The sequence below is a fragment of the Tripterygium wilfordii genome, chromosome 3, assembly GCF_013401445.1.
Source record: "Tripterygium wilfordii isolate XIE 37 chromosome 3, ASM1340144v1, whole genome shotgun sequence".
In the NCBI taxonomy this organism is placed as follows: domain Eukaryota; kingdom Viridiplantae; phylum Streptophyta; class Magnoliopsida; order Celastrales; family Celastraceae; genus Tripterygium; species Tripterygium wilfordii.
In genome coordinates this window covers 13,115,283-13,128,273 of record NC_052234.1, presented here as the reverse complement: position 1 = coordinate 13,128,273, position 12,991 = coordinate 13,115,283, and the positions used below count along the sequence as shown (strand labels likewise).

The 12,991-nt window shown below is 36.9% G+C and overlaps 3 protein-coding genes across 3 annotated transcripts; 1 reads left to right on the top strand and 2 right to left on the bottom strand.

Moving 5' to 3' along the window:
- Window positions 1–1,755: 1,755 nt before the first annotated feature.
- On the bottom strand, window positions 1,756–3,220 carry LOC119995674 (protein FAR1-RELATED SEQUENCE 5-like). Its single transcript, XM_038842174.1, has 3 exons — window positions 2,890–3,220; window positions 2,036–2,799; window positions 1,756–1,800 (listed from the first exon to the last, which is right to left on the bottom strand). The coding sequence occupies exons 1-3, from the start codon at window positions 3,218–3,220 to the stop codon at window positions 1,756–1,758; spliced, it is 1,140 nt and encodes a 379-aa protein (XP_038698102.1).
- A 15-nt stretch (window positions 3,221–3,235) lies between these two features.
- On the bottom strand, window positions 3,236–4,121 carry LOC119995672 (protein FAR1-RELATED SEQUENCE 5-like). The gene is made up of 2 exons (XM_038842173.1): window positions 3,470–4,121; window positions 3,236–3,417 (listed from the first exon to the last, which is right to left on the bottom strand). The coding sequence occupies exons 1-2, from the start codon at window positions 4,119–4,121 to the stop codon at window positions 3,236–3,238; spliced, it is 834 nt and encodes a 277-aa protein (XP_038698101.1).
- A 5,066-nt stretch (window positions 4,122–9,187) lies between these two features.
- On the top strand, window positions 9,188–12,991 carry LOC119988351 (auxin transporter-like protein 2). The gene is made up of 9 exons (XM_038833357.1): window positions 9,188–9,882; window positions 10,120–10,329; window positions 10,424–10,609; window positions 10,742–10,854; window positions 10,945–11,128; window positions 11,214–11,311; window positions 11,587–11,794; window positions 11,904–12,161; window positions 12,526–12,991. The coding sequence occupies exons 2-9, from the start codon at window positions 10,147–10,149 to the stop codon at window positions 12,745–12,747; spliced, it is 1,452 nt and encodes a 483-aa protein (XP_038689285.1). The 5' UTR covers window positions 9,188–9,882; window positions 10,120–10,146; the 3' UTR covers window positions 12,748–12,991.

Sequence of the window (12,991 nt, the reverse complement as noted above, 5' to 3'; positions counted from 1 at the left end):
TGATGATCTTTTTCAATGTCAGTGCACGAAATGGTGAAAATATATATAGTTTAATTACCTCGAAATGGTGAAAATAGTGTCAGTATGCTCATTGGAAACACCAGTTTTAGTGGACACAACCATAGGCGCCGCCGCTGCACGGTGGTTCTGAAACAAAGTAGCAAAGCCACTTATTACTGCTTGAAGCTTCCATTCTCAATCCCAACCCGATCAAGCTTCCATTCCCAATCGAAAATTTCACCTTTTAAATTTTCATTAAATTCCACTTTTTTTCTTTTCTTTTCTTCCTTCTGCTCTTTCTAATCAATTAATCTTAGCCTTGTAAATTGCCATGCATATGACGCCTCCAAAGTCGACTATACTTTGGTAATTATTTAATTAATTCAGAACAAAACAAAAAAAAAAAAATTTGTTTCGCCTAGCCCGACCGTCATGCTGATGCATACATATTATGTGCATTTTCGAGAAATAATATGTATAGGTCGCATTTTATTGAAAAGTAGGTGCAACTTCCTTTCTGAAGACCATTCACATGTCAGAGGAAGTTTTCAGACCCAGGATTCATGCAATAGTATTCACTCTCACACACACACACACTATATATATATATATATATATATATACAGGTCTGCTCCTATGCGCAGACCCGTTTTTAACAAATCATGCGGGCTTTCCATTTAAGACGTCAGATCAATCCAAGGGGCCATATTAAAAGCGTTTTTAATATATTTAAAAATCAAATTTGGCCCTCAAATTTCACCGTCTTCAAGCTTTCTCACAAACAGTCGACGACGACCGCATAACAGCAAAGCCACCGTGACAGAGATTTCGACTCCGTCTTTGCGATTTCACGTCCGACTCCTCCATTTTGCCTCCATCTCCAACGAAGGCACCACTACACTACAAACCCGTCTCCATCTTGCGGCTGCTTCCAATTCTAGGGCATATTTGAGCCCAAAGAGAGCTGAGAGATTTAACCCAAAATCAACGATGGAAGAAGATTCCTCCTTTTGGATTCTCGATTCCAATCCCTCTTAGGTACGATTTTGGGTGTTCTTGATGATTGAGGTCTTCATCTTCTTCTTCTTGACAACTCACTAACAGGAGAGCCTCTTCTTCTTGATGACTGCTGCTGCTTTCTCTATTATGACTGCTACATAATTTGACGACTCTTTGATGACCGAATTAGACATGGGGAATCTGAATTTTTTCCATCTGCTTTGGATAGAGTTTGGATAATTGAGTTCGGCTGAACAAGATCATGTACCTCATTTGATTGCTTGTCCAAACTGTTGGAATCTTTGAAGTGAGTCAAAATTTACTATATGCTTATGATCATTGTATATGTGAGAAACTCAATTATTTTAGTTAAACTTTACTATATGAGAGACTAAATTGGTTGAGTTAAACTTTGTTATGTGTATATCTGCTTTGATGCAATTTGTAAACTGTCTATTGATAGGGTCCTTTGTCCCTGTTCTGCTGAGGGCAAAGCCAAATTGTAAACTGGCACAATTCCATTATCAACTGTAAATTGTTCTGCTAAGGGCAATCTGTAGACTGTCTATTGAATCTTAGCATGAGAAACAAGGATACTAATGTGTGAACAAGGATTAGAAAACCAATCTAGTTTCAAATCAAGCAAAAAATTACACATAAGTTATATCCAGTGGGATTCAACATCCTCAAAATGAAAACCATAAGCTATGAACATAAGTACATCAAAATTATAATGTCCAGTAGGATTCAACATCCTTAAAAAAATTGAACAGCATAGGTCATGAAGCTACTGCGTCCTACCTACAACCATAAAAATAACGTAGTTAATGAAAACAGGTTGAGAAGCTCTTTACATCAGACATGAAGAAAACATACACAGCAAGATAGTAATGCATCAGTTACCCATAATAAAAGGACAATTCCTTTTGTCATGTGATTGCCCCGCTAATCCGCAACCATTACAACGCCTTTTGGGCTTCTTAGTGGCAATTTCTTAGCCTCCCTTGAGCCTCTTTCCACAACCTTTTGCTCTAACCTTTTCTGGCTCATTGTAAATCAGCTTTGATAGAGACAAACTAGGCGTAGACAATTGTCCTCCATCATTTAGTGTCATTGAGTTGATCTTGCATTGAAGTGACTCGAACGATTCAAATGTGAGGTTATATATATCTTTATTGATCAAAGCGGCTTCAAGAATATTTGACGCTTGTCTACGAAAGGTATTGTGATTGAGTATTACCTTTCTATCACAATTATCCTGCCCATCAACACCTCCTACAGTCAACGATTTTGCAACTTTTGTCCATCTTCGCAGTACATAAATATCAGGCAATGGTTGATGTAGAAGTAGCTTCCTGAAAGCTGAAAAAATATGCCGACATATTATTCCATAGGATTCAAATTTCCTATAGCTACAAGTCATACAATTCAATGGCTTGTCCTCAATTACTTTTCTAGCACTATTTTGACTCCCTTCAACACGCTGAACATTATATAACTTCAAGTTTCCAGACTCATGCTCAAATGTCGCCATATATGCCATGCTTTGGAACAACTCCTCTTGAACTTTGTAAAACATGGTGTGTGTGAACAACTCAGCCAAAGACTTCTCAACACCAAACATGGTTTTCATGACAGGTTGTTCGTTAATGTCCTTGTGATCAAGACATAATTCTTGGTGTCTTTGGCGTTTTAGAGCTCTACTAAACCTCACCACAAAATCCGTCAATGTATTTTTTTTTGAAACATAAGACTTGAAAAATGCATGACAACTTTCTGCTCGTTGACTGCTTGACATCCCTGTAGCAACCAATGACAAATCTATTTGTAAGTAATACTGATAGAATTAAAAGGCAGTAAATAAAAAATACTTTAAGACAAACAAAATACCTGTAGAGAATGTATCATTAACATACGCAGGAATCCACTTTGAACGAATATCGTATAACGCTTTCAACCATTCATTTGTATTCAACCCACTTGACTCGATAACCTCTGCCCATTGAACATCAAACTCTTCTCGACTAGCTGAATTCCATATGTAGCTATGAAAATGTTGATAATGCTCCTTCCACTTTACTGCATCTAGTTTTTCTGAAAACTTACTCAAAATATGCCACATACAAAATCTATGCAACGTGTTTGGCAGGATTTCAGTTATAGCTTTACTCATTGTAGGATCTTGATCAGTTATAATCATTTTAGGTGGACCTATTGGCATTGCTATCAACAACTGCTACAAAAGCCATCGAAATGACTCTGATGTTTCATCACTTAAGAATGCACATGCAAATAGAGTAGTTTGGCCATGATGATTAACACCAACAACGGGTGCAAAAATCATACCATAACGATTTGTATTATAAGTAGTATCAAAGACTACTACATCCCCAAAAGTTTGGTATGCCTTTCTACATGCTGCATTTGCCCAAAAACAATGTGTTATCTTGTTTTCAACGTCCACATTGACTGAAAAATAGAATTCTGTATTTTTTTTCCTCTTCTGCTTCAAAATACTCATATAGCATTTGAGCATCATGTCCAGCAAACAGTTTCACCTCATCCCTTCGAGCATTGTAAAAATCCTTCTCGGTACACCCAATATTTTCTAGACTTCCTGCTTCTAACTCCAAAATACTAATTTGTTGTTGAATTGGCACATTCGCGACAGAAAGTTGTTGAGTCAAAGCCTTCTTAGCAGTTGACATAGTACGGTGAGACCTAAGCAAATGCACCTTTCTAGGTGTTGTAAGGACATGATTATGGGCCTCACAAAACATTGATACAATGAAACTCAGTTTAGAAGTTGACCTTACAACAACCATCTTACCCTTGCATCCTTCTGTAGTTGTCCCACGTCTTCTACTACCATCGGATTTTAATTCCCCTTTTTCTCTAGTCCACTCTTTATAACAAACGAATTCCTTCCTGATGATTTCATTGCTTTTGTTTCTATTAGTAGTCGACATTCGAATCCTAAATTCAGCCTCCCTTGCATATACGTTGTAAAACTTTTGGGCTTCTTCCAATGATTCAAATTCTTGCCCAATTTTGGGGACTTTTTTGGCCCTTACTTGAGGAATAAAAGATAAATCATTAGACGAAGAAGAGCTCACATCCATTTTTGACCAATCTGCATAAAAATTCATACTATAAAATGATCATAGATCTAAAAAATTGTCCTACATCTACTACTATTGAGGGCACAAGACAGAGCAAATAAAGCATATCATGTCAAACAAGCATTACCCAATTCATAGAGGATTCTAAATTAGTGAATAGAGCTAAACAAATGACAATCCAAACCACATCGTTAAACTCAAAAAGAAAGGAACTCTAAACAAACAAAAGATAACTTCACTAAATAAATCAAACAACATTCAAATCTTCGGAAAAACAAACCCAAAATCGTACCTAAGAGGGATTGGAATCGAGAAATCGCAAAGACCGAGATGGAGGTGAAATGGAGGAGTCGGAGGTGAAATCGCAAAGACGGAGTCGAAATATCTGTCACGGTGGCTTTGCTGTTATGCGGTCGTCATCGGCTGTTTGTGAGAAAGCTCGAAGACAGCGAAATTTGAGGGCCAAATTTGTTTTAAGTGTATTAAAAACGCTTTTAATATGGACCCTTGGATTGATCTGACGTCCTAAATGGAAAGCCCGCATGATTTGTTAAAAACGGGTCTGCGCATACGAGAATGACTATATATATATATATATATATATATATATATATATATATATATATATATATATTACAATAGCTTTGAAAACTTGTTTTTAATATATAGATCCATGTGAAAGTACAATTTTTGCTTGTACTCTGAATTTTATGTGTTTTGTACATGTGCCTAAATATTTAGTGGGACAATTCAACGGCCCACTAAAATCATCGGATGTTTAAATAATAAATTTATGTGATGTCCTATTCGGTTAAAAAAATTATATTGAGCAAAGACTCACGATTAATTTGTTAAAGAAAAAAAGTAAAAGGTTACACGGACAATATTATATAATTTTAATAGCAGAACTCGAAACCTATCTGTTTAATTTACTAGTAATAGTATACGAATATATGTCTTATGACTAACGATGCCAGCTTATCTGTAGTATGATCAAGATGGGGAATATTTTATGGCTGCTGCAACTGTATCTATCGATTATCAGCACATACATGCATGTTAGTTTACGTAAACCATTTTTTTTTTTTTACTTTGTAAAGTTACTGTGAAGGCCAGTGCTGGCCTCCTTAATTTAGCGAGTAGCCATAATGGGTGTAGGGTGTAGGGTCGAAGACTTGACAGTTTGGTATAATAAGATTAATGTGATACCAAATTAACTGTAATTGATCAGTCATCCATATCTCTATTGTGGGGTCCATTAATTTACAAGCAATAGCAGCACTGGGTTCATCAATTGTCCGAATTCCCTGTCTACTTCCGTTCATTTAAATTATCACCAATTATTAAAGCCCAAATACAAACCTATCCTATACAACATTCTGTGTAATCATCTCCAAATTTCCTAGCTTTGGATTCTAACTCAAGAACACTAAAGAGTAAAGATCCTCTCCCTCCGCCAGTAAAATACATACATACACATACATATATATATATATTCTGTAGATGGGTATGAACAAAGTAAATGCATGGTGTATTGACATTGAAAGCTTGGTAGTTGATACCTTATTCATATTCGTTTAAGTTTTAAGGAAAAGGAGGATCGACCATGCGAATTATTGTAGATACGAAAGGGATTGACACATATAGTACGTGCTATATTCTTAAAACACATTGGTTCAACTCTTCGTTATTAATCTTTGACTAAATGTCTTCTTAAATAATTTCAACCGCTTATTTCCATTTGTAATTCTATATTGATATGCCATAACAAATAAATACATGCAGTTGTGGATGTAGAAATCGGACTTTCTTACCATGGCATTCCAATCCCAAAAGCAACCAGATCTATAAAATAAAAACAAATTATTTGATTTGGTTCAAATACTCAAAATTGAAATCGACATACATTAGTCAATTTTCAGAAAATAACAGCAGCTAAGGGTATGCTGTTCTGGCATAATCAAGTAGGACCTCAAAGCACTTTATGAGGCAGCCCCATACACATTAATTTAGCAGATTATTATTCTCCTCAATTGCCCTGCCAGCTATATAAGTATATATTGTCAGGTATGTTTGATGGACCACAATCAAACCTAGCTTCATAGATTCATTCCAAATAATTGCATTATTATTCGATATTAACGTTCAGGAAATTAGTCTTGTGGTCCAAATGGTCCAATTCCAAATACACCAAATTTCTTCCATTTGAAGCACGTTATAACATTTTGAAGTTAATTTACTATTCAGTACTCCTAACTACTCAAAATTAAGAATATATAATGACACATTTGATATGTAATGATCAATTGAAGATGAATTCTCACATGAGGGTGTAACGTAAGAGTCACTTTTTAATGGTTTGGATAAGTGAGATGACAAGTGAGGCCTACTGCTTTAGATCTCACGTGTTTCAAATAAATGATGTAAATATATATAGACCCCTTACTTTACACTATTATTTTAAATCCTTTTGTGAGAATTCATGATCAATTGAATATAACGCATGAAAAAGGGAATATAAATAGTTTTCTTAGCCATAAATTCAGAATTATATTGGCCGTTGAAAATATCCCTAATTTAAAAATACTAAATTCGATAACTGACATTAGTAAGTGCACATCCAAATGATAATGACTGGCTGACTATAGATTTTCATGTCATAAACTTAAAATAAAATCTTGAACATGATTTTCTTTGGATTATGTAACATTAAATCATAAATTGAAAAATTAAAACCTTCAAAAGACTATGTCATCATGTCATTTAGAGGCTTCAAGCAAATTAAGAGATGTCACGTTGAACCCTAAATGGTCGTACATGAAAGTGAGAGGGTGTCAAATTAAAATGTGAGTGGAGGCATCGAGTACTCTATTGAGAGCACTAGACATTAGATAACCCTAAACTCTCCAAAAGGCATTTTCCGTCCGAGGCTTTGTTGCCTGCCTTTGGTCCACCATTAATTCTTCTTCTTCTTCTTATCTACTCAAATTAAAGATTCCTTTGTTCCTTCTTTTATATGTACAAACTAAAACGCATTTAATCCAAAAAAGGCATGCTCCTATAAAAACATATCAATCTACAAACACCCCACTAAACCATTGGATCTAGATTCCATGATTACGTTGTTAATCACTTCTCTTGATTATTGTTTTGGCTCACCATTGGACGTGGGCATTTTGTAATTTCCATTAGTTTGACTGAAAAATTAAGATTTTTTCTATATAAGTTGGTCATAATAGTGGAAATGTGACTATGTGAGGGGAAAAAGAAAATGGTAGTACAACATTGGGGGTCCTATTTTGATTCTCATGGAAAACACCAAAGTGGGTGGTCAAAATCTATTCACTAATCATTACTTCTCTCTCTTTATAAGTTTTAAAAAAAACCCTAAATTACATTATAGTTCATTGGTTGACACCACATACCCACCTTCATTTGTTTACTTCTTTTTGGTCAAAATGTTCATAGTAACCAACCATAAATTAATTGGGTGATTTTTGGGGTATTCATGACTATATATTGGAGGAAGTGGTGGGTGGGTTTGTGTAATGTGTGTTGGGCCGGGATAAGAACCCTCAAAAAGCCGACAAATCCCGGTTGAACGGTGCAACCTGTGGATTCTGTAAGTTTTACGAGCAACAAATTTTCCCACTTAACATGCATTTTCCCCTTAACCCAAACACCTTGTAGACCCTCCACCACGACCCCTTCCATTGGTCCTAAAACAGTACTTCTCAAATAGTTACTAATTCACATGGGGTTTACCTTGGGTTTCGATGGATTTTTTTACGTAAATATAATCGATCAAATGATCGTTTTGTCAGTTTTTTTTGGGTTCGATTTTTAATAGATAAATGTATAATTTTTTATCATAAAAAATTGACAAATTGATTTTGTTTCAATTGGTTTCGGTTTTGGCGATGTTTTTGAACAACCCTAGTTATGTCCTTCCCATCCAAATGTTTCTTGATAGTTATTTATTTACCCAAATTTTCAATCTTGACTGCTAAGGAGAGGAGATTTTATTTTCGGTGGGAGTCAAAAATTGAAAAATTGTGTCTTTTCAGCTAAAAAGAAAAAGGAAGGAAAAAATGGTACGTTGGTTGGATCCTAAGACGGAGAAATAGTTAATAGACATGAAAGTGCGGGCCCGGCCCGCCGATAATGGGCCACTCGTAGCCGTTCGATTAAAATACGGCATGCTGGTATTCCCATGATGAGCCGGCAGCGAAGTGGGGTTACGCGCGTGTTTTCTTTAAAAGCGTGGAAGTCGCCACTCGCTTCTCAAGCCAATTTCGTCGAACAATCATGGCTCGGCTCAAGCCAACTTCGTCAAATAAATGACACGCTTGCCCGACGGGGCCGAAGTCGACTAGTCCTTCATAGTCGCACTCAATTTATGTTATAATTAGGAAGAAAAAAAGTGACAGTAATAATGGGCCTCCATTTTGCTCTTATTGATTGGGTATGAACGGCCCAATATACAAATATCCTATCGTATCTCTCATGATAGTGAATGTCGCCACTCCCTTCTCAATTGCGTGACAGATAAACTCAATGTTCATCTCGACTTCGCAACAACTAAAAAGAGCGTGTAATCCACGCTTGGGTATTGAGAGTTTGAGTGAAATCTCACTATTAATTGGGGAGACAGGGAGGGGATTCCTTGTAGCCTTTGGCGTATTAAAATTGCAAATTTAGACATGAAATTAAATCAAAGCTAACAATTATCGTTCAAGGTAATTGATGGGGAAATTAAATTCACTGACATTTTAGTCGGATTTGGAGCCCATATCATTTTCAATCATTCAATAAATGGAAAATGAGTTTGGTTGATAGTAATATTTTTATGGTCACGTATTGAATTTTAACATTAGTATTGAGAAATTTTGTGCGCATAGTTGAAATTAGACACATAAACTAAGATAAGCTTGGACGTTGTCATGTCCATTAAAAAGAAAAAGAAAAGTCTGCCCAGCTAGGCGTGCCCTTGTGAAATTTTATTGTTGATATGCTTTTTTTTTTACTGTAATGTTTTGCTGTGTATGTGTAATCTTGCAAGTTGAAGAAGATTGTGTGATGGGGCTATAAAAAGCAAGGTCCATTTCTTAGTGATTAGAACGAAGTCCCTGTCGCTTAGATCTCTAATTCTCCTCTCTCACACACTCAAATACACAGATCAAACGAAAACCCAGGAATAGAATCAGAAGCGGAGTAAAGGGAATTTGGGTTTTCGTCTCTGTCACCCTCTTCAAGAACATTAAAGCAGAGCAATTATATATGCACACACATAAAGGCTATACTGTCAATACTATTCATAGAGAGTGTATAGTTTTGTGACTATATGTAGCGGAGGAAAGAAGGTGCTTTTTCTTCAACCTCGGCCAAAAACCCATTGAAACGACGCGCATAATTTTTATTTCAACTTTCCTCCTTTTGAGGGAGTCGCCGTCTTTGGGGTTCTGTACTTCTCCTTTTGTCACTGCAGAGTGGTGGCTGCATTAAACAGAGGAGCTTCTACTGGGTACAGAGATTCGTTGTGGAGATCCTTAATTCGCGTAATAAATTATCGGGCATTTTAAGTCAAACTTGGAACTGAAGCATTCATAAACTCTCTCTCTCTCTCTCTGCCTTTTCTTTGTTTTCCATTCTGAAATCAAGGAAAAGCATACGGCACTATCTTCATATTACAGTGTTTTGGCCTTTGGGTTAACAGACATATCCGCGGCAACCTCAATCCGAAAGAAACATCAACAACGAGGTTAGTTCAATCATAACAATACTGGGTTTTTCTTCAATTCAATCTAGTTAGTGAGAAAACGTGTCAGTTGTTGTCTCTTTTTGGACTTTATTTGGGGGTTTGGGAAGAGAATTTGTGATGTATCTGGATCTGGGGTCTTATTGGCTTTCGTTTTCTGGGGGCTGCGTTTTTTCTTTTTCTCAATGATGTTTTTTCTTTCTTTCTTTTGTCTCATTTAGTGTCTTTTATATGTTTTAGATCTGCCAGAATTTAAAAACGAAGACAATGTTGCCTCAGAAGCAAGCAGAGGAAGCAATAGTGGTCTCCAACTTCACCGAAGCAGAGCATGATCAAGGCAAGGAAGCTGACGAGACCCAACTTGAAAATGAGTCTGTACTTAGTGTCAAGAACCTCCTCTGGCATGGTGGCTCTGCTTGGGACGCCTGGTTCAGCTGTGCTTCCAATCAAGTACTTATTCAACCATTACTATATCAAACCCAGCTTCTGATTAGTCAAACTGTTCCCGAGGAAATAACCAATCTTTGTTTCATGATCGTTTCAGGTGGCTCAAGTGTTGTTGACACTGCCTTACTCGTTTTCTCAACTGGGTATGCTATCAGGGATCATACTACAAATCTTCTATGGCATATTAGGAAGCTGGACAGCCTACCTTATTAGTGTCCTGTATGTTGAATACAGAAGCAGAAAAGAGAAAGAGAACGTTAGCTTCAAGAATCATGTCATACAGGTTTCTCTCTTATTCAAGAGCTACCACCACCATGGATTCCTTATCTTTAGTTGAAAGATGTCCCTCATAGCTACAGCCTTTTTTGTTCCACAGCATTAAAACCTCACTTATCCTCTCTGTTTTGGCTTTCAGTGGTTTGAAGTACTAGATGGGTTATTGGGTCCATACTGGAAGGCATTGGGTCTGGCCTTTAACTGTACTTTCCTCCTCTTCGGATCTGTAATTCAACTAATTGCCTGTGCAAGGTAACACCTTTGATCATTTTTATACCCAAATAAAGTAAAAATCTCAACTGGGTTTCATTCCATCTGGAATTCTCTGTTTTGTTTCTGCAGTAACATTTACTACATCAATGACAACCTGGACAAGAGGACATGGACATATATCTTTGGAGCTTGCTGTGCTACAACAGTGTTCATTCCTTCCTTTCACAATTACCGTATTTGGTCTTTCCTAGGCCTTGGAATGACCACTTACACTGCTTGGTACTTGACCATAGCTGCCGCAGTTCATGGACAGGTAAAAAACAGAGTTTTTCACCTCTTCTGTAACTGTAATTCCATTACAAAGTAGTTAGTGTAACAAATTCACGGTGGCTATGCAGGCTGAAGGAGTAGTTCACTCGGGACCAAAAAAGCTGGTTCTGTACTTCACCGGCGCCACTAATATACTCTACACATTCGGTGGACACGCTGTCACTGTGTAAGTTTCTTAACATTTTTTTAGTTTTTTTAATTTGACTGCATCATGCTGTTTTACTGCTCTTCGTTTCTATACTGCTTCTGTTTGCAGCTTTTGCCGGTCATCTTGGGGTTGCGACCCCTAGACAAAATTATGCAAAATTATTATTTTTGTGCCCTTTCTCCTATTTCACTTAATAAAAAGTACATAAAAAGAACAGTAAAAAACTAAAAAGTCATTTTTTGTTTACAGTCAAAATTAATAATTAATGAGAGATTATTATAATTAATTTTCAGGGAAATTATGCATGCAATGTGGAAGCCCCAGAAGTTCAAGTACATATACTTGCTAGCTACCCTGTATGTTTTCACACTAACACTTCCGTCAGCTGCTTCCGTTTACTGGGCATTTGGGGATGAGCTACTCAACCATTCAAATGCCTTCGCTCTTCTTCCAAAGTCAGGCTGGCGTGACGCCGCCGTGATCTTAATGCTCATCCACCAGGTCTACTACTTCACTCTCTTGTCCTTAAACTAGTAAAATTCTTCTTTTATTTTACATTTACTGGAATCTGACAGTAAAAAATTAAAAGCTTTGAATCTGGGTTTGGCAGTTTATTACATTTGGGTTCGCATGTACTCCATTGTACTTTGTATGGGAGAAGGTGATTGGAATGCATGACACAAGGAGCATATGTTTAAGAGCATTAGCAAGGCTGCCTGTGGTGGTTCCAATATGGTTCTTGGCCATTATCTTCCCATTCTTTGGACCCATTAATTCTGCCGTTGGTGCTCTTCTGGTTAGCTTCACTGTCTACATTATCCCAGCTTTAGCACATATGCTCACCTACAGAAAAGCCTCTGCCAGACAGGTAAAACTACAACCAACCTTAATAATTGGTCATTTTAACGAATCCTATCCCATCCAGGATTGATGGGGATTCCCCAAATTCCATGAGAGATGGCCCAGCTAGTGTACAAAGAGAGCATTTAAGACCTGGATTTGGAAATATTGAGATAGGTGGCATGTCTAAGTCATGTATAGTTATATTCTACAGTTGGGGAGTGATTGTACTCTTGTCTCTGAATGAGCTGGCTGATTTGACCAACTCTTTGTTTAGTTTGTTCAGTACTACAGTATCTAGTTACTCTGTCAAGTTCTTGACAGAATAAAGATGAATAATTAAATTTAACCTAATCACTCAATCTTTGACTGGTTTAAATCTCTTGTTGCAGAATGCTGCAGAGAAGCCGCCTCCATTTTTACCAAGCTGGACAGCCATGTATGTGATTAACATATTTATTGTGGTTTGGGTATTTGTGGTTGGCTTTGGGTTCGGTGGATGGGCCAGCATGACCAACTTTGTGAGACAAGTGGACACTTTTGGGCTCTTTGCCAAGTGCTATCAATGCAAGCCACCAACACCACCAGTAACAGCACCACCTCAGCATCACTGAATGATCCTCCACAGTTTAGATGAACCCAGTCTCATATTTTGTATCATACATGGGGATGTGCACAATGTCTCCCCCCACTGCATGTGATCATGTGTGTTGGATTTCTTTTCATTTTTTTTTTCGTTTTCATATTTTATATGTTAAATTCAGTTTTTTTAATATGAAATAGTGTGCTGATTCCTTTGCTATAAAAAAAAGCATAGGATAATTAAATTAAAAAGCATACTTTCTAGTCACGCACTTA

Excerpts from the sequence above, each read along its gene's own strand:
- LOC119995674 (XM_038842174.1), bottom strand. The coding sequence starts at position 3,220 with ATGCCAATAGGTCCACCTAAAATGATTATAACTGATCAAGATCCTACA. Across the intron at positions 2,800-2,889 it reads TAATGATACATTCTCTACAG|GGATGTCAAGCAGTCAACGA; the intron begins GTATTTTGTTTG and ends TGGTTGCTACAG. Across the intron at positions 1,801-2,035 it reads TTTACAATGAGCCAGAAAAG|GTAGGACGCAGTAGCTTCAT; the intron begins GTTAGAGCAAAA and ends TTATGGTTGTAG.
- LOC119995672 (XM_038842173.1), bottom strand. The coding sequence starts at position 4,121 with ATGGATGTGAGCTCTTCTTCGTCTAATGATTTATCTTTTATTCCTCAA. Across the intron at positions 3,418-3,469 it reads ATACAGAATTCTATTTTTCA|CATGTAGAAAGGCATACCAA; the intron begins GTCAATGTGGAC and ends GGGCAAATGCAG.
- LOC119988351 (XM_038833357.1), top strand. The coding sequence starts at position 10,147 with ATGTTGCCTCAGAAGCAAGCAGAGGAAGCAATAGTGGTCTCCAACTTC. Across the intron at positions 10,855-10,944 it reads CAACTAATTGCCTGTGCAAG|TAACATTTACTACATCAATG; the intron begins GTAACACCTTTG and ends TTGTTTCTGCAG. Across the intron at positions 11,795-11,903 it reads TCTTAATGCTCATCCACCAG|TTTATTACATTTGGGTTCGC; the intron begins GTCTACTACTTC and ends TGGGTTTGGCAG.